The sequence below is a fragment of the Passer montanus genome, unplaced genomic scaffold (assembly GCF_014805655.1).
Source record: "Passer montanus isolate IOZ18808 unplaced genomic scaffold, ASM1480565v1 scaffold2, whole genome shotgun sequence".
NCBI lineage: Eukaryota > Metazoa > Chordata > Aves > Passeriformes > Passeridae > Passer > Passer montanus.
This window is the reverse complement of record NW_024366591.1, coordinates 21,308,324-21,328,672: the sequence shown is the minus strand read 5'-3', so window position 1 is coordinate 21,328,672 and position 20,349 is coordinate 21,308,324. Positions and strand designations below refer to the sequence as shown.

Sequence of the window (20,349 nt, the reverse complement as noted above, 5' to 3'; positions counted from 1 at the left end):
TTTGCCTGTCAGGTGTGCTAGTGCCTTCTTCTACAAACTAAGACAAAACCAGGACTGTAGAAATTACCTATGTTTGCTCTACTTCTTGCATCTTTTCTGCATTTGTAAGATTTTTCTATGTGCCTCGACAACAAAGGGGCTAAAAATGCTTTGAGCTCAAGTCCCAGTTTGGGCATTATTTAGAAGTCTGGTGATGGTTATCTTTCTGGCTATCTTTCTTCTGGTTATTTTTCTGGGAGTGAACTTATTTTTGATCACATTGGCAGAAAGTTAAAAACCTCTGATTAAAAGTTGAGGTGCTGCTTTGTACTTTGTCAGTCAAGTGATGAGACTAGAATTTTTATGGATTGCTCACAACAAAAATTATAAATTATGAATGACCAAGGGGTATTTATTGTTTGTATCAGTTCAGAAACAGGCTTTTTGAGCCACACCAGACCCCCCTTATATTTGGCATTATATTGGCCAGAACAAAAGCACTTTCCTCACATCTGAAAATTTACAATCCCCCTACAAAGTAGTGTAAACAGCACATCTTGTGGCTTCCCTCAATTCAGTGGCCATGTGTAGCAGTCCAGGAAAGGGAGGAGGCATTGCCCAGCAGGGGACCACCTGATGGCTCTGCACCCCTGGACATGCGGAGCTCACCATGAAACCCTCCTGCCAACAGGGACACTGGGCTGCTCTATGCCTGGACACCCCCTGCCAGCCTGGGCTGACAGACACCATGCAGGTGAGGGGTTAAGGGAAAAGGGCTGACTCAGAGGTCAAACCTGATGTGTCTGCAATAGATGGGGACAGGCCCATGAAGGGATACAAGGAAATAAGAAAGTAATGTTGCTGAGTAATCAATAGTCATAGGTCAGCCACACTGCTACTTATCTGCTGTCCCATTTTCTGTAGATGACATGTCAAAGGCATGATTTAATGAAGATTCTGAAGGACACTGCCTATAGGCATTAGCAGCAGCTCAGGGCATAGCACAGATGCTCCTGTTTGAAAATCTCAAAAGCAAATGAAGGAGGTGGGTAGTCATGACCATTGCCAGTACTGAAAGGTAACTTATATATATGATAGGTTTAGATGGGAAAGCCAAAGATAAGTAAATCATACTTAGTGGAGATCCAGAGGTAAGCTGCAAATAGACAAATCAAGAGGTAACAGTCTAGGGAAATTATTCTGGCTGGGTACTAGCAGAGCAGGACAGTGCTTGCTCAGGCCAGAGGAAGAATGTGACAGTACTAAGACACAATCTCAGTTGTCCATTTTTCTTCTTAAACATTTTGCCATTTCCTACCTGCAGTTGTAAAGGTGTCCCAGGTGCATTGACCCTGCTCAGGGTAGAAGGAGGGAGGATTTCATGGCTTATGCAGTTTCACACTGCAAATGTCTGCTGGCTCGGCCAGGAGCCACAAAACATGATGAGAAACTGCCAGAGGGGCAGAACACACAGAGCAGCTTCACAGCCTGGTTCCCAGTTATGGGACAGGGCTCCTGAAGGGAATGTGTCTGTCCAGATAGGCAGAGCTGGGTGTCTTTTGGGGTGGCTGTGGGTGTCTTCCCTACAGCCTGCTTGTGTCACCAAGCCTTTGGGAAAGCAGATGGGGATACAGAGGCTTGGCAGAAACTGCAGGCAAAGGGTGGGCATCTCAGGGTGACAGCCAAGCTTGTGAGGGATGGGGATCCCTCAGCAGCAGTGACTGGAAGCATATTGCTGCTGGTCACAGAGGGAAGGTGTTTCCTTTACCTACTGATGTGCACATGCAGGGGCTGGCACTGTGTTGTTTAGGGCTTTGTTCAAGAACTCACTTGGACAAAGCCCTAAACAACCTCATCTTAGCCTGAAGCTCACACTCTTTTGAGCAAGAGATTGGACTAGATGACCTCTGGAGGATCCCCCCAATCTAATCGACTCCCTAAATCCACTCCAGATTCCAATTTAATTTTCAGGGTGGTGTTTTAGCACCTGCTGGCTCTGAACTCTGCCATTCTTGATAACATCAGTAGTGCCAAGGCATTTCTAAACAGTCACTGGGCTCAGTCCCAATCCACAGGGGTCTCCTCCTGAAGACAAAAGAGCCTCACTCACCTGTTGCTGGGACAATGGGATAATGGCATTAGGGGGACCTTCTAGGCCTCTTTATCTCTCCTCTGGGCATTCCTTCCTTGATGAGGAATTTCCTCAGAGCTCTGCCTGAAAGGCTTCTTGGGTGAGATGCATTTATCTGTACAGCAGATAAAACACTGCAGTGGAGGTCACATTCTTCCATCTTTGACACTGTGACAAAGCTTGCCTGTAAGCTGGTGTCCCCTTGCACTTGCACACCACATTATTTATTCTCCTATTGAACTGCATGACTATTATACTGATAAAATGAAACTAAACTACAGCCTGACTGTATCTTTCCCCTCCTTAGCTGGAAAGTGGACCACTTGGCATTATAGGGGAATGATGAAACAGTCCTTTGAGCTTATTCCTTCTTTTCTTATGAAAAGAGAACTCATAGAGAATACATTTTTTTGTCAGACCACCTGGCATTATAGGGGAATGATGAAACACAGTCCTTTGAGCTTATTCCTTCTTTTCTGATGAAAAGAGAACTCATAGAGAATACATTTTGTCCTTCTTTTTAAAGCCAAATTTTACTTTTCCTCCTCATTTAAGAAAAAATTTTCATCCACTGTCACCTTCAAGATTCAACACCCAAACATTACCTCCTGGAAACACCAATATAATTATACAGACAGATCAGAGCCCTTCCAACAACTAGAGCTCTTACAGGTTTGAGAGGGCTGTGCCCAGGACAAGCTGTGAATCTCTTCAGCCAAACCCCCAATGGGATGGACTTTTGCAGTCTCTTGCCCTGTCCCATGCCCTTGTGAAGAACTGTCCATGGGCAGATGACAACAGTTAGACTCCTGAAGCTTAACGTATCTGTCCAACACCTCCTGGAAAGAACAGGACAAGTGAAGAACTGGTGAGGAGAGAAACCACAGGGAAACTAGAGAGAAATCACAGGCTGGGTAGTAGTAGAGAGACAGTAGCAGAGAGGCAGTAGAGACAGATTGGTACTAGAGAAAACTACAGGCTGGGTCTCTCTCTCCTGAAGGAAGCTCTGGGATATCCAACAAGGGTCTCTGGGTGCTACAGAAATGTGCAACTACTCACTGAACTACACACTTGCTACACAAATATATGGCCTTTACTGAAATAACCATCAAATTCAAGTCTGAAGTCAGTTTCTGCTACTAACATTATTTTAAAACTGCACAGTGTGAGGAGCAAATTTAGTTTTGTTATGTGTGACACACAGATGTGTGTCTTTATCCATGAATAGGTTTTTTCTGACACAGATCACCTCTGTGATGTCAACCTGTTAGATGTAAAATGCTCATTTTATCTATTTACTGTGATTCTTCTGGGCTATGTGAACTCCTGGGAAGCAAAGAAACAGTCTTCTACCAGCAAAATTTATTCCTTTTTCCTTATTTCTTACTATGGCATTATCAATTCTGCTTGTAAAACAACTACTTTTACACGGCTATTTTTGTATTTTTTTTCTTTTTACACTCATCCGTATTTTGTTTGTCTGATACATATTAGCTCCTTAGGCATATCTGTGCATTTCTGACAGCATCCTAGAATTTCCTATCATAACTGGACAAAAGAGAAGGGAGAAAAAGCTGAAGATTGCAGTAAATACAGCTGAGGTGAAGTCAGAGTACTATATTCTCTATCCAGATCTAAGGTATGTTCTTGAGAGCTTCCCATTTTGAGAACACTTACACGATATGTTTCCACTTAGCTTTTATGCCAAAAATATCCCAATGCACCTCCGCCACTGATAAAGGAAGCAAGAGGCTTCATGTAAACAGAGCTCCAGGCAGCTGCTAGTGCTCCCAGCCACTGTCTCACACAAACCTGTGAACAGCCAGCCTGGATGGGATACGGAGGAGCCCCTGGCATGCCCACTGGGTACCATGGATGCTGGGGACTAGCCCTGCCATCCACACCTTGCTGCTCCTCAGGATCAGCCAGAGCGGCCAACAGCAGCAAAGCTTGTGGCCACTTGCAGAGACCAACAGAGTCAAGGTTGGAAGGAGTGCATGGGGAAAATCATGGATGGGGCAGAAGACAGCAGGAAAATATTTCAACACAGGCTCACAGACTGAGACACGTGGTTCGTCTCTTCTGTACAAAAGCACCAGCAGCAGTTACATAATTATAAATGCTTTTGGAAAAGAAGCAATTTTAAAAGTAAATAAACCCTGTCTACAGACTCTGCATTATAAATATCATTATGAAAGTTATCCAGGTTTCAGGGGAGTTTTAAAACAGTCATGTGCTAGCTGCAACGCTGAAAGATTGTCCTGCTATTTGGAAAATTTGTGCTTGCACCTCTCAGTAGGAGTTTCCTCAAAGATGTTTCACTAGAAATAGTTCTAGATTACATGACAGTAGAGCTTTAATTATTATCTTTCTTGATTCCTTGGATTCATCCTAAAAAGTGTACATGCATACTTTTGTCAATAGCCTGAATATTCTCGCCTCAGCACCAACCTTGGTGACTTTGCAAGAGGACCAGAGGAAGCTTATGTGACTGCACTTCACTGAGAAGTTTGTCAGTAGAAACAGACACAGTGCCTGAACAACACTTCGACACAGCAGCAGGCAGTTGCGGTGTTCAGGATAAAGGTCTGGGCAATAACCACCCCAGCACACAGGCAGAAGACAGGGAAACACAGGCTGGCAAATGCCACAGTCAGACCTGTCATTCATCGGGATTCCTTCTGTACAGGCAGGGTACAGACCATCAAGAATGGCAAATTGGGAACTGACCACCTTCTGGACAAGATTGGAGATGTCAGATAGATATCTCTCTTAAAAGTTCCTATGCTAGATGTACTCCAGGAAAGAAAACCAAAACAAATGCAAGAGGAAAGGAGACAGAAGCTGTGCCCATATCAGAGATTATACAGGGACAGACAACAGCTCATGGCTGTCTGCAGCACAAGTTTGCAGAAATGTGGGGGTTCAAAGTGGGGAGAAGTTACGAGTGTACACAAGTTATCCTGTGCTGCTCTACCTCATCAGCAGAAAGCCATCCCCAGCACATTTTATTTCACTGACTAGATGTAACCAAAGACTTTCAGCCAAAAGAAAGTAATTTGTATGCAGAAAATGGCAAGTGAATGGGCAATGAGGGGTGTCTCTCTCAGCTGCAGTGCTTGCAGCATCTTTGCTCTGAGACTGCTGGGCACAGAGCCGGTGCTGCTGGGCACGAGCAAAAGGACTGAAGAGCAAGTTTACATGGGAGGAAGGAAGCAGTGCTCCAGCTGCTTGCAGAGAAAGTGAGCAGTGAAAAGAGAAATGATGTGCCACAGACCTTGAATTATGTCACATTTCCCTTCTTGAGAAACTCCCTGGCAAAACCTTGATCTCCCCGTGGCACACGGCATTCCCAACGTCTCTGTGTGCCACTGAGCCTCACAGCCAGCCCTCCCCTCTCCAAAACCCAGGAATCCTCTGTGTCTGTGCCCAGGGTCCACAGCTGAAGGGGAACCCAAGACAGCCCTGCAGCAGTTGGGCTGGCCTCCATTCTCAGCTGCACCTGCAAAGGAGCAGCTGAAGGCAGGGAGAAAGGCAGATTTAGTAGGGAATGGAGGTGGTGCCAACTCTTCCTCCACCAGAGACACGGACATCAAAGGATGGCAGCCAGGAAAGGCTGGGAACAGGCTCCTTGCTCCCTGTTGTGAGTGCTGGCTGGTGGGTGATCCAGGAGTACTGGGTGGCTCTGGGTAAGTTCTACTACAGGGACTCAGGCACTACTGAGCTCAGACCTGTATCTCCTCTCTCTTCTGAAAATGAGGAAGACAAAACAGAAAGGGGGAGATATTTATCCCAACTCTGTGATCCACAACACCAGTTTTGTTCTGCTGAACACAAACAATTCCAGTAGGTTCTTGCATTACCTAAGGGAGATTATGAAAATGCTTTTTCAATCATTGACTTGATGTGTGTTGATTTTTTTTTTAGGGGAAAAAAACTGACCAGCATGTGAAGATTAGGCTCTTTGTAGAATAGAATTTTTTCAGAATGGTTTTGTTGGTGGTGGTGGTTTTTTTTTTTTTTGGTTTGGTTTTTTGGGTTTCTTTTCTGAATGACACAGTGCTTTGGTGAATGAGGACTGGTTTAAATGTTCTAAAAGAAATTGTGTCTGTACTATGAATTCTTCACACCATTCCTAACTTAAACCATTAACTCTGTATAGGACAGGTACATGCATATATCTAGGAAAAAAAAAAGGATGCTTATGGTGAAGAACAGTAAATTAATCCATTTGCTACCCATTTGGCACGTTGTGGTTAGTTTAATTTAATTTGTGTGCTATTTCACTGCTGATACCTTTGAAAGCACCGGGTAAGAGTGTGCCTGCATACACACTGGTCCTGCTTTTGTGGCATGGGAAAGATGCTTTGTGTATTCTGGGCTAGGAGAGAAACTACCCTGTTCTTGGCTTTGCTTGCTTGCGCCAGGATCTGGCATGAATTAATAACTGGGAACCTATCGTGCATGACAATAAAAAAAAAAAAACAACAACCCAACAAAAAAACAACAACAACAAAAAACCCCACCCACAAGCAAAAAGAAGTCCAAAAACCAAAGAGGCGGCTTGATTTTTTTGTTTCTTCAAAGTTGCCTCAGACATGGGACCTTACATTTCTGCATCTGCATGGACGTCCTTCCCTCAGGCAGGCCCAGCATGGCTGAGGTCCGGAGCCGGCGCTGAGGGCTGGTGGCCGCGGAGCCGAGCGCCCGGGGCAGGAGGCGGCAGGAGCCCCGCGGGGGGCGAGGGGCAGCGTGGCCGGGCGGGGGGCGCGGCCCCGGGGCCGGCGCTGCCCCCCTTGGCCGCTCCTTATCAGCCCGGTTTGATGCTGCAAGGCGTGTCCGGGGATCTGCTCATGTGATGGAGCAAGAGGCAGGCGGGCGGGGGGACCAGGGGAGGAGGTGATTTTCCTCGCTGCTCTCGGTCGCGCTTTTTTTTTTTTCCTCCTTCCCTTCCCTTTTTTTTTTTTTTTTAAATTTCCCCCCATCTCGCGCCCTAAAGGAGTTTGCGGAGAGCCGGGCTCCTTCATTCCCGGCTGTGCCGCCGCCGCCCACCGCCAGCCCCCGCCCGCGGCTCCGCACGGCCGCGGGGCAGCGCCATGGGCGCCGGCAGCTCCGCCGAGCCGGCCGCCCCGCAGGACGGGGCCGGGGCCGCGGCCGAGCCCCCCAGCACTCCCCCGGAGCCGCTGCCGGCAGAAGACGCGGCGGAGTCCCAGCCAGCAGCGGAGCCCGCCAAGGTAAGGCAGGGGCGGCGGGAAGGTGGCGGGGGGGACGCGAGGCGGCGGCTCCCGCCGCACCCCCGGGCCGGGGAAAGTTTCCCGCCGCGGCTGCGGCCACCTGCCGCAGCGCTGGGCACCCCCCGGGCCGGGCGCGGAGCCGGGGCGCGGCGGGGCCGGGACTGCGCCACGGCCGGCGCCGCAGTCATAAAACTCCCGCCGGCGGCAGCAGCGGCGGGGCGGGGGGCGAGGGCGGCTGCGGGGGCGCCGCCGCTTTTGTGTGCGGCCGGGGCGAGGGGAGCCGCACCCAGCCGCGGCGAGGTCTGCGCCAAGGAGCCTCCTGACTGCGGTCCTGCGGCCGGATCGCCGCGGTTCCTGCGGCTCTCCGCAGCCCCCCCACTCCATCCTCTCCCCTCCCGAGGGAGCAGGTGGGAGGCGCGTCGGGGCGCGGCCCGACAGTGCCTTCGGCTGGGCGCCAGCCGCGCCGTGCCCCCTTTCCCGCCCCGTCCCGCACCCCGGGGCTCGGGCTCACCTGAGCCGCCGCCCCCCGGCCGCCGCCGCGGAGAAGGGGCGGCGGTGTCGGCGGCGGGGGCTGGAGCCATGCCTTTGGTGCGGCCCGCTGTCGTACCGCATAGGGGCCATGGAGGAGGGACTCCCGAACTCCCATCCCGTGGGGAGCGACGGAGCTCTAGGTATGTGTGATTTGAAATAAAGACGTTGAAGAATTGAAAGAAATTCTTTTAAAACATGTCTGGTATTTAAAAATAGATTATGAATGAACCCATTTATCCCTCTGGAATAGGCGCGTTTAGGGGATTTTGGGACTGAAAGGGAGGTTATGTGCATCTGTGTGTTTACACAGCGTGGCTTTAGGGAGTTTGTGAGGGGAGAAATAGGACCACGTTCTACCGAGATCCCCTTCTTTGGGCTCTTCAGAGTTTGGGTGCTCAGAGCAGGGAGACTTCGAAGTTTCTGTGACTGGTGCGTGGGTGTATTAGAGCTTGAGAACCGGTTATGACTTTGTTTCTTTGACCTTGTGGTTCAGATTTAACTTTCAAGTTGAATTTCCCATAGTTCCTGGCTGCCACTAGACCTCCTTGTGCGTGTTTTGACAGATTTGAAAACCACATTGCGAATGAACTTTAAATTAACTAAGATGTATTTTTTTTTAAAACTAAATAAGCATTGGGATTGGTGTTGGTTCACAAAATATTTAGCAGTTTTGTTGGGCAATTTTAGAATTCAGATGCTGGCGTTTAGAAAAGAGGGAATTTATATCGGGCAAGCATTTGGCTATTGTGGTTGTTTAAAATTTAAGATAATGCGACTTTGAAGAAGGGACATAATATTCATAGCCATGTTTATTCAGTTATGGGAACTAAGACCCTCTAAAGAAAGAGAATCACAGTAATACTGTTCTCAAGTACAGATTATTATTAATACTGTGTTTTATGTCTTTTAAGCTTTAGGAAAAATGTCTTCTAGTAGATTTTTGCCTGATTATTCAAGTAGAACTGTTTAAAATTTGGGAGGTTCTATTACCATTTTGCTGCTGTGAGAAGTTATATTACTGCTGTTACCCTAAAACAGCTGGTTATGTCTTCCATTACATGGCCTAAAAAGAAAAATAGGTTTTAATGAAGTTTAGTCATACTTTTTTTGTGTCTCATTTAGTCTGTCTTACTAAAGTAAAGTAACTCTATGCAGATTTGTGACACGGTTTTTCGTCATTATTCCTTGCAGCTCTTTGAATTTGAAAATTACCGGGTCTTGCAATGCCCCTGGAGAAATCTGTCAGATAGCTAATATGTTTGTGGAAGATAGGGAATCTTTTGGAGGGTGGTCTTCTATTTTGCATTTTCCAAATTAAAATGCTTATTACAACCCTTTTAGAAGAAAAAACTTTGGAAAATTATTTCAGTGGAATCCAACTTGAGTGAGCCTTGGCAAGGCAATTACAAATAAACTGTCTAAGCAGCTAGTCTTATACAGGATATAAAATCTCAGAGAAATTGTGCTTTCTTTTGTGATGTGAAATCCATTAAATACTTAATTAGATTTCTTTCATGACATAGTTGCATTTTTTACAAGATGAAAACCTCTTTGCCTTTTCTTCTAGAAAGGAAAAAGTTTAGTCATTAAGCCGTTTTGTTACTCATGTGTGACTCTGGCCAGGTACCAGTTTTTGGGTGTCCTGGTTCAAAAAGGGAGGGTGTATGTTTCGGTGTTGCTCACTTCTGCAGCCCAGGGACCCTGGAAAGCCCTTGGTCTGCGGAGCTTTGGGGCCTGGCTTGTGAACACGGTGGGTTAAATGTGGGCTCATGTGGTGAGTACCTCAGCTGTTGACCCCATCTTCTCAAAAGTTCCTGGTGAATTACACGTAAAGCAGCTCCAGAGTTTCCAGCCTGCCACAGTACTAGGACTCAAGACGGGTGGATTTCTTCCCTGTAGCAGACAAGACTTGAAATCTGGCAGTGGAGGAGCTGCTCCTTATCTGCATAGCCACCACACTGTGGGAAGCCGCCTCTGCAGGGAAGTGTGAGAGATCCTGGTGGTACTAATCCACTCAGCTGCCTCAACTGAATTAATCAGATCTGTGAATTGACACCTGAGGTCCTATTGAAACCAAGGGCCAGGGTATGGTTCTACAGAAGGCTGATTTTTGTGATGGAGTTACCTCTTTGCTGTTTTAGTAGCAATGCTCTTTTCCCCCTCCTTTTCTTCCTTGTTTTGCCTCAGATGATGCAGTCTCACTTGGCTATATTGTGTCCTAACATTACCTTTCTGTAAGCAGGTTAAACTCGCTAACCCTTCAGGAAACTGAAATTTATTCTTGTTGGACCATTTTCCTGATCTGCTTGTGAGTTCATTTGACTCCTACATTGTAGAGGTAAGACCAAGAGCCAGAACAAGGCAAGCATTTCCAGCAGGGCAGGAGGGGAAAAATGAAAAAACAACTCCTGTTGGCAGCAGTGAGCTGGTGAAAACTCATTGAAACCTCAGGGGCAGACTGTCCTGAGCAGCACGGAGGCCTGAAGCTTGGCCTGAGAAGGATTTACTAGATTTCAACAGTGCTAGAAGAAGGAACAAGATCTTTTTTGATCTTGAAGAAGGCCAAACAAACTTTTGGTGTCCTGGACTGACAAAAGCCATGGAGATGTCCGGTGAGGTGGTTCATGTGCTCCTGCTTTCTACCCAGAGCACATGGGAGCTTCTCCTTTATTGCATCTGGCGCTGTGTCAGCTCCTTCAAGGAGCTAGGCCCCTGGAAAATTGTTCCAGTTCTTTGGCAAGGTCATTCTCTGCTGATTGAGCCAGATATGTTGGCTTCTGGGACTCAGCAGAAGCTGCAGGGGAGCAGGCAGGATCTTGTGTCCAGAGTTGGACAAGAAGCTGGGTGACACTTCTGTTGGTGGCAGCATGTGACTGGATTGGTTTGGGCATCTCCATTTTGTGAGCACCTTCTCTGTTCATAGCAGTGATGTGGTTCTCATCCAACTTCCAATTTTGATGCTAAGCATGGGAGAGATGGAAAAAAATGCCAGCGTGGTGCCCTCCCATGGGGAGGAAGGTGACTTCAAGCCGTGTGGGCAACACCAGGATAGCAGTATTATCCTACCAACATTGCAGCTGACAGTGACAGTCACACGTGCCACTTTCATTTTATTTGGAAGTTTGAGGTGCCAGCTTTAATACAGGTTTCTTTTTGTGGCCATGTGGAAGGAGTCAAGCTCTGTTGGAACAGCTACCTGAAACAGCGTAGGGAAACTTCCAGAGATACAGGCATGCTATTAAGCTATTCTTGCATCAAAATCTAGGTTTGTCAGAGATAATATTTTAATGGAGATTGATGGCTTGAAAATATGGTGTGGTGGATTCCTGGCTTGCTGGCATGCAAGGGCCCCCACTTGAGCAGCAAGTCATTCAAACAGTGTTTTCGGGATGGTTCCCATTTCTGAGTAGTAACTTGATTATGCTACCTGTGTTGTAATGAGAGCAAGTGTGTGCTAGACAGTAAATATTTGGAACTGTCTCTTCTAAAGAGGTTACCAGCTGAGATGTCAGAGTGTCTTATTGTCCGAGTGCCTGACAAATAGCAGCTGGGGCAGACTTACATCTGCTATTTAAACAACTGTGTTCTGGTGAGGGAGCTGAGTCAGCCTGAAAATACTGCATTAGCAATGGTGAAACTGAGCTTATGCAAGGAAAGTCCCTAGACGTGTCTCTGGGAGCCCCATTTTGGGACATTTGGTCTGAGGCTGCAGGGTTCCCCTGGTTCAGCAGGGTCTGATTCCCATTAGATACTTCTTTTCCAACTGAGGAGGAAGAGATTCAGTACAATTCAGTGGTAAGGTTTGGAGGGCTGACCGTGGCTGGGGTGAAAGAATAAAAATGTGTAATTGAAAAAATGCACAATGGAAATTGGTGTCATAGCGGCACCAAAAGCGTGAAATAGCCCCCTAATCAAATCATATAGGAGATAAGAGGGAGGTGGTAGGGGGAGTGGCCGGGCACTTTGAAAGCCGAGGCAATTAGCTTGTGTTTGATGTGGTAGAGGCTAAAGAGATGCTAAGAGGAGCGTCGGGACTTTGAAAGTCCTCCAGGTTGGAAATGCAAGCCTGGGTGTGGTTGCTGAGAGGAGAGGAACGTGCTTCGTGCTCAGCCTTTGTTCTGGCTGGTCCTTAGAGCCTGGGTGAGCTGTACCTGTGAAATGCTTCCATAAGGTGGTGTCTGAAAGAGCTGAGAGGTGGGAGACCTGGGAAGGAGCTCCGTTTGGATCGGGCTTCAGAATAACAGACTGGAGGTAGTGTTTCTTTCACAGATTGCAAAAAGAGATGACAGGGATGAATTGGGTGTAGAAACTTCCTGGTGTTTTGGCTGTTTTGTTTTATCCATTTGGATTTCGAGGGTAGTCATCCATAAGGAGGTGTCACAGCGAAGTCAAGCTGAGAATTGGGAGAGAATAGGGTAGATGAGGAGCTGGAAGGTGTGGAGAAAGTTCTTGGCTTTGTCTGCAGGAGGCAGAAATAAGGTAATGAAATTAAGTGTGCTGTTATGTGCCTTACAGAGGAAGGGCCTTGTGTTTTCTTTACCTGGAACTTGCAGTATCCCACAAACCTCCAATGTTTAGCTAATGCAAAACAAGACAAACTGCTGTGAACAAAGAGTTGGAATGATCCAATTTTTTTCTTTTCCTAAGTGTTAGTGTTTGAAGTTTTTTTTTTTAATGACGCAGCATGTGCTAAAAGCAGACCCCCTGAGCACAGCAACTGTCTTTCCCAGAGCTTCAAAATCAAACTTCAGGAAAAATATTAGCGACCATTATGTTAGTTTGCTCAGTTGTTCAGACAGCTGGATCTGGCTATTTTAGTAATCTGATGTAGAATCACTGTAGCAGGATTAACAGAATGAAGCAAAATTAACTCTGGTACGTTTGGGCCTGGTGTGAGGAATCCCTGGAATGATTTGGGTCTGGTACAAGGAATGTTGGGAATGATGGTGATTGCTGGTGGGGGAAGAGGCTGGGTGCTGTGAACCCCTCAGGAACAGCGCCTGAAGGAAGTATCCACTAATGTACAGTGAAATCAGACCTGCAGTTCATCCACATCTCATGCAATTTGTCGTGTTAATTTGTTCATTTTCAATTTTGTGTGTGTTTAATAGGGTCTAACAGTTGGGCCCACTGCTGGATGCAAGATGGAGCAGAAACTGCTCTTGGTTAGAGCGACATGGGCAACAAGCCCTGTGCATTTTAGTCTCATTAGCTGGGTGTCTGCCCTTTGCTTCCATCTTTGTGGTGAACGCGAGGCAAGCATTAAAAAAATATATGCGGGATGTACAGTAATGGCGTGACAGAAACTGGAGCGTTGCTTTGCTAATGGCCCTTTGTTTTGGGAATGAAGAAGCTGAAAGATCAGTGAACTGGATAACCAGTTCCCCTTGGTTTCTCCTGTGTTCATGAGACAACACATTCATAAATTAATAATCAAAGGAGTGTAATGAATGTGTGCCACAAAAAACTGATAAATGTTGGTAAACCTGCCAAATGTAATGTCTCATTACTTGTAGATAAATGCATAAAGATGAACAGAGTGATTCCTAATACCATTAATTTGTCTTTTTAAATTTTGTTTTTGTCCATCTCTCTAAGGTCTGATGTTGTATTTGTCTAAGCTTTACAGCTATTCTCAATGGAATTAAGAGCACTGCTCACCAAATTAGATATAATTGGACTAAACTGCAGTTTAGATCCCTTCAGAGAAATGAAGCAGTTAATGTGAAGGAAAACTGAAATTAGTTTCTTTTGAGGACTAATGCAGTGGGACAGACTGCATTGACCCTCATAAAGAGCCTGAGCAACTTTTTTTAAAACACTTTTTTTCCTTTATTTAAACTAATGATGCTGTTATGTCTCCTTTCAGTTTACAAACTCCCCAAAGGTTTATTCTCCTTTGCACATGTTTTAATTTGGAAAAAAATACTATTGTTTTATTAGTTTTGATTATTCAATTATTTAAAGCAGAAGACTTGATTTGAAAATCTTAAGTTTGCCTTCTCATGGCCAAGAATCACATCAAACTCTTTCCCAAGAGACTGGGGTAAAAAGGTAGGGTTATATTGCAGGTCTGGTCAGATTTGAAAGTATTGAGGTTTTCCATGTATTTACATTTTTTACTTAGTTGTCACAGATGGATCCTGTTTCCAAAACTGAACTTATGTACAGAGTGAACAGGGATTATAATTACACTGACTGGTTATAAAAACTGTTTATAGTCTTATATTTAGTGATATTTTATATTTAATTCTGTTTTTCATACTGGAAGGTGTTGCAGATTTAACAGATTCAAAGGGTTATCTGCTAGACCCAGTGATTTCTGAACTTTGGTAGTCTGAAATCACAAATCTTTAGGATTATATAAAATCACTTTTCCTGAATGCACCAAAACTATAGAATAAATTCAGAGCTGGGGTAATAGCAAGTACTACCATTGTTAATATTTTATTGTAACAGTCTGTGCTCAATTTGAAAAGGAGACAAGCTGTACGTTGAGAAACCAAGTGCCTTTGTACTCTGGTTCTTTGCAGAGTCCACTGGTGCTTATCAGGCAAATGGTCGACTGTGTCTGTACATGTGTGTCTATACATGGCTTTAAAATGGTGTGCTGCCTGGGGGAGGTTTGGAAAGAGGCAAAGAAATCTTTGAATAACATGAGGAATGCTAAGATATTCGTGCTGTTGCCTTTCTTGTGACTTGAAAGAATTATTGGTGCCAATTCTGAGAGTATCATCTTGAAACAGTCATCCATGGCTTTTTCTTCAGATAGCCAGGTTTCCTGAGAGCCAGTCAAGTCAAGGTTGTTCTTGTGTTTGCAGGACTAGCAGTTGTCTTTCAGGAATAAATCATTAAAACGTATTATTATTAAAAAAATAGTAACAGTCTTCTACTAAACTTTTACTGAAGAATCTTAAAGCCCTTTCAGAATTAGGTTGTTGTTTTCTCTGTCTTGATTTTCTTGCTTGTCTTTAATTGGTTAGTCCCATTCAGCTGTGTGCAACTACAGAGGAGCTTCCCAGGGTTTACGTGCCTTTGTTCAGTAGTGTGGTGTCTTTATCCCTCCTGAGTTCCTGTGTTTTAGATTTATGGGAAGGATGATGTGAGAAGCGGGAATGTAATCTGAGTGTTGAGCCAGTCCGTATTTCTACTATTTAATATCTGGTCTCAGCATGCGAAAACTCTAAAGCCAAATTATTCCATCTGTGGTATTGGCAGTGGAGCAGAATGGGATCCTTTTTCGTGAGGTGGATTATGTGGCTGTGAAAGGCAGCTTTGAGGAGTGCAACAACGCCGGGTGGAAACAATTTGGCTTAATTAAGGGCTTCTGAACTGAAAATTGGGAACCTGAATGCACACACTTCATTGCCTGTGGAAGTGGGGTACGGCGCTTCTGGTGCTTCTCACCCAGCATGTGAAAAGAATCTGATGATTAAGAGGAAAGCCCTTTTCCTGGCTCTCTGTCTGTTGATTTGTCTGTTGATTTGAAATTAATCATACCAAGACTAATTGCTAGTAAAAATAAATAAATAGATTTTCCCATTCTGAAGGTTTATGTAGAGGGGGGCTGGAAGAGAATAGTCAGGAATGTGTCATCTTCCTGATCCCAGTTTGGTGCTTCAGGCATGTGGTTGTTAGATCCCATCTTTCGGTGTAATGTATCTGTGGTACCTTTGATTAATTAACAGGGCTTCAATGGCAGTATTTTGGGAGTACAGACAAATCATAAGACAATGATACGTAATTAAAGTTTACTGTTCCACCAGAGGAGCTTCAAACCTTCACTTCAGGAATAATGGTTAATTAGTTGAAATGGTTTCTGTTGGAAGGTAATAGAATCAGTTGGAGAGCTAGTTCATTAAAGGGTAATCAATAAATTAAAGGGTAATTAAGCATCTTATAATGACCACAATACATTCCATGATTTTGAAATAAAAATATGCTTGTGAAAGTATATTTCTTCTTATAGGGCAAGCCAATACAAATTCTGCAAATAATTAAAATGTGTCAAATGTGGAAGCTGAAAAACAGATTCTTCTTTTTGCATATATTAGCACATCTAGAAAAAATATTTCAAATTATATAGGGCTGAGTCCCAAAGAATTGCAAAACTCTTTCCTCCTGTAAGAGTTGTTTCTGCCTAATAACAGAGGTCCAAAAATTCTAGTTTTAATCTCAGTTTCACTGTGTTTCCTCATGGGAAATCCATGTCTTCTGCTTTCTGTCCTGAATAGTTGTTTCTTTGTAGTTGTATTGTTGATGATGATAAGATAAGCACATCAGCAGAGGAGCAATACCAAAGGCTATATTGTAGAGAGGATTCATTCATATATCAGAGCAGTTGTGCCAGACACTTTGAATGAATAATTTCTTCCCATCAGCTAGATTCACCTTATCCTGAAGTTTTCCTTCATGGAAGAAACCAATTTCTACACAAGGTTATAGGCCATTGTCTGTAAGACCTGCTTCTTCCACGTATTTAGTGCAGGAGAGCAGAAAGATAAATAGTCCCAGATTATGTGTTTTGAGTTTGTTTTTTTACAGAAGTATTTTTATTTAATAAAGTTCAAATTGCTTGTATGTATATATTCAAAATGAGAATGAAAGAACAATATTCTGTGGGGGTTGGGGGGGAATCCAGCCTAATACTGACACTTTCTTCTCTTTATCTTTCCCTACTACCATCCTTCAATCAATATTTGACCACACAGGCTTTAAATGCAAGTTTACCAGTACCTGATGTTAGCGAAGACAAGTTGAAGGATGATGCCTCACCACAGGAGCCACTGCAGCTGGGAGCTGTTACAGCATCTAAGGAACCGGGTGGGCAGCAGTCAGAGGTGGCTTCAGCGCTCCAAGAACCACCCAGAGAGCAAACAGAGCCTGCTGGAGCAAATGGTGAGTACAAACCTGTGTTCAGTGACATACCATACATGCCTGCCTGCTAAATGGGATGAGAAGTAGAAATAGGGCTCAACTAGCTGTCTGCTCCTGAGCAGATATTACTCAAGTGATCTGTTGTTGCTCAGGTGCTTCTTGGGCACTGTTTTGTGGGAGGTGTTTTCTCTGTAGGAGAGAGTTGATGTGACAAATGGCTTGTGGTGTTGGTGTCAGTGGTGGACATCTTCCTATTAGGAACAGCTCAGTTTCCACTTCTCATGTTAGTTCCTGCTGCCTGTCCCTTCCTTCATAAGGGAGAAATCCTTTTTATGTTAATTCATTAGTGGTATTAATGATAAATGATTCTGAACTCATAGGAAGGGACAGGCTGCTAATCTAGTTTTACCTTGATTGAAGTTCCCTTTCCTACAGCTTTTAATTGGATTTGCATTAGGACCACAAAACCTTTCTCATCATAGGCATCCCAGTGTGTTCTGTCTTAGGAGTGTCTCCCCTGCCTTGCTGCACAGTCATGAATGTGCTGTTCTTTCTCCTGTGTGATCTGGCAGCCCACCTTTCCTGCTCTCATCAGCCTCTTCTTGCTTCTCTCTGTTCCTGTTCACGGGAGTGCATTGAGAGATCTGCTTCAGCAATCCTGCTGACTTTTTGGCAGGATGGCGAGAGGGAGGGCTGCTTTTCAGTCAGAGCAGACGTCTAATGCTTGCGGTGGTGAGCTGGGAAGGGATGGGGACAGGGTAGGAGGCACTGTCTCAGCATCAGCCTGCAGAGTGCCTTAAGGCACGTGTGTAACCCGTGGTATCCTCTGGGGTTTGAATCCTGGTAAAAGCAATTCTTTGTCACGTCTTTAGATGAATTACCATAATACTATTATCCCAACAGAAGGCTACCGTATTTTATCCTGAGCTTTTGTGCCTTTTTTTTTTTTTAATCATACCAGTAGGGACTTTTAACACTATAAAAATGGAAAGCAACTTGTTTTATCTTTCACAAAACTCCACTTCCCTAAAATTTTACTCTAAAGTGGACAGGAATTGAGAGGAAGGATACTCGCTAAACAGAGTCGTAAAGGAAAAGAAAATACTTGATGTTTGGAAGTAGTGTCAGAAGATTTCATGTTGATACTCAGCTTCTGGATCAAGTGAAAGAAAAGGATATTAAAAGGACATGAGTTTCAAGTCAATAGTCAAAGATTATAATTATTTTTTAATTATCCTGAGTTGTAGTTTCAGTTGCATGGAAATCACATTCCTAGGATTTGTAATGAAGAGGTGAGAAGCTTCCTCCAAGTGCAGGTAATTATGTGTAGCCAGTTGCATGGCATGATACACATGAATTAGGAATCTGGTAGGAATCTGGATTGGAGTATACTGCCTGAAAAATGTTGGCTTTGTTTTGAGAATCATCTCTCCGTGGTTGTGTGATTCCTATTCAGTGAAGCCAAGTTTATGTGATAGCATTATTTATGTGAAAGGGAAAACAGTACTGTGGTTGCTCTTGAAGTAAAAAATCCTTTTATGAAGATGATGCAGCATGTATTTGCTGGTAATGATAGATGAAAATGACACAATCTGTAGTGACAAGTGAAACTCGCCCAGTTGAGCACTGAAAAGAGTTCTTCAAATAAAGGTTATGTTCAAATGTTTGTTTTTGTCCATTCCTCTGGACCTCAGAGAGTCTGGGCTGCACCTCACCTGTCCTTAGGCAGATGAATAAAGGTGCAGAAGAGGTATCTCTTAGTTGCTTCATGCAGACAAATCTTTCCACACAGAAGAATTTCCCATTTTAGTGCTACACTTCATGTTCTGCACTCACTGTTTATTTCACCTTGCTTGCAAGTCTCAACTCAGATGTAAAGCCTTGTGGCACCAAGCACTGAAACAACACAAGTGTTTGCCTATAGTAAAGAAGTGTTTATGATTAAAGGTTTTTTGTTTAGTTGGTTCTTCTCCCCTGCCTTGCTGCACAGTCATGAATGTGCTGTTCTTTCTCCTGTGTGATCTGGCAGCCCACCTTTCCTGCTCTCATCAGCCTCTTCTTGCTTCTCTCTGTTCCTGTTCACGGGAGTGCATTGAGAGATCTGCTTCAGCAATCCTGCTGACTTTTTGGCAGGATGGCGAGAGGGAGGGCTGCTTTTCAGTCAGAGCAGACGTCTAATGCTTGCGGTGGTGAGCTGGGAAGGGATGGGGACAGGGTAGGAGGCACTGTCTCAGCATCAGCCTGCAGAGTGCCTTAAGGCACGTGTGTAACCCGTGGTATCCTCTAGGGTTTGAATCCTGGTAAAAGCAATTCTTTGTCACGTCTTTAGATGAATTACCATAATACTATTATCCCAACAGAAGGCTACCGTATTTTATCCTGAGCTTTTGTGCCTTTTTTTTTTTTTAATCATACCAGTAGGGACTTTTGACACTATAAAAATGGAAGGCAACTTGTTTTATCTTTCACAAAACTCCACTTCTCTAAAATTTTACTCTAAAGTGGACAGGGATTGAGGGGAAGGATACTCGCTAAACAGGGTCGTAAAGGAAAAGAAAATACTTGATGTTTGGAAGTAGTGTCAGAAGATTTCATGTTGATACTCAGCTTCTGGATCAAGTGAAAGAAAAGGATATTAAAAGGACATGGGTTTCAAGTCAATAGTCCAAGATTATAATTATTTTTTAATTATCCTGGGTTGTAGTTTCAGTTGCATGGAAATCACATTCCTAGGATTTGTAATGAAGAGGTGAGAAGCTTCCTCCGAGTGCAGGTAATTATGTGTAGCCAGTTGCATGGCATGATACACATGAACATACACAGCATTAGGAATCTGGATTGGAGTATACTGCCTGAAAAATGTTGGCTTTGTTTTGAGAATCATCTCTCCGTGGTTGTGTGATTCCTATTCAGTGAAGCCAAGTTTATGTGATAGCATTATTTATGTGAAAGGGAAAACAGTACTGTGGTTGCTCTTGAAGTAAAAAATCCTTTTATGAAGATGATGCAGCATGTATTTGCTGGTAATGATTGTGTCATTTTCATCTATCTGTAGTGACAAGTGAAACTCGCCCAGTTGAGCACTGAAAAGAGTTCTTCAAATAAAGGTTATGTTCAAATGTTTGTTTTTGTCCATTCCTCTGGACCTCAGAGAGTCTGGTCTGCACCTCACCTGTCCTTAGGCAGATGAATAAAGGTGCAGAAGAGGTATCTCTTAGTTGCTTCATGCAGACAAATCTTTCCACACAGAAGAATTTCCCATTTTAGTGCTACACTTCATGTTCTGCACTCACTGTTTATTTCACCTTGCTTGCAAGTCTCAACTCAGATGTAAAGCCTTGTGGCACCAAGCACTGAAACAACACAAGTGTTTGCCTACAGTAAAGAAGTGTTTATGATTAAAGGTTTTTTGTTTAGTTGGTTCTATCACTGTCATTTGAATCTTGCCGTCAGGAGACCACTTGAGAGATGACCTAGACTCCTTAAATTGCCACTATGAAATTAACCAGATATTCTGGTAAATTGGCTGGGAAGTTGGCTCTGACAGTCAGAGAGATGAAGGCTCAAAGTATCAGAGCTTTGGATATTCAACATAAT

At 44.3% G+C, this 20,349-nt stretch overlaps 1 protein-coding gene across 1 annotated transcript in view; it reads left to right on the top strand.

Moving 5' to 3' along the window:
• The first annotated feature begins 7,048 nt into the window (after positions 1–7,048).
• The window catches only part of AKAP12 (A-kinase anchoring protein 12), a 31,579-nt gene continuing 18,278 nt past the window's right edge, over positions 7,049–20,349 (top strand). Inside the window, exons 1-2 of the mRNA XM_039707779.1 lie at positions 7,049–7,344; positions 16,587–16,773. Coding sequence (XP_039563713.1) covers positions 7,207–7,344; positions 16,587–16,773 — 325 coding nt within the window. The 5' untranslated portion in view covers positions 7,049–7,206. The remainder of the gene's footprint in view (positions 7,345–16,586; positions 16,774–20,349) is intronic.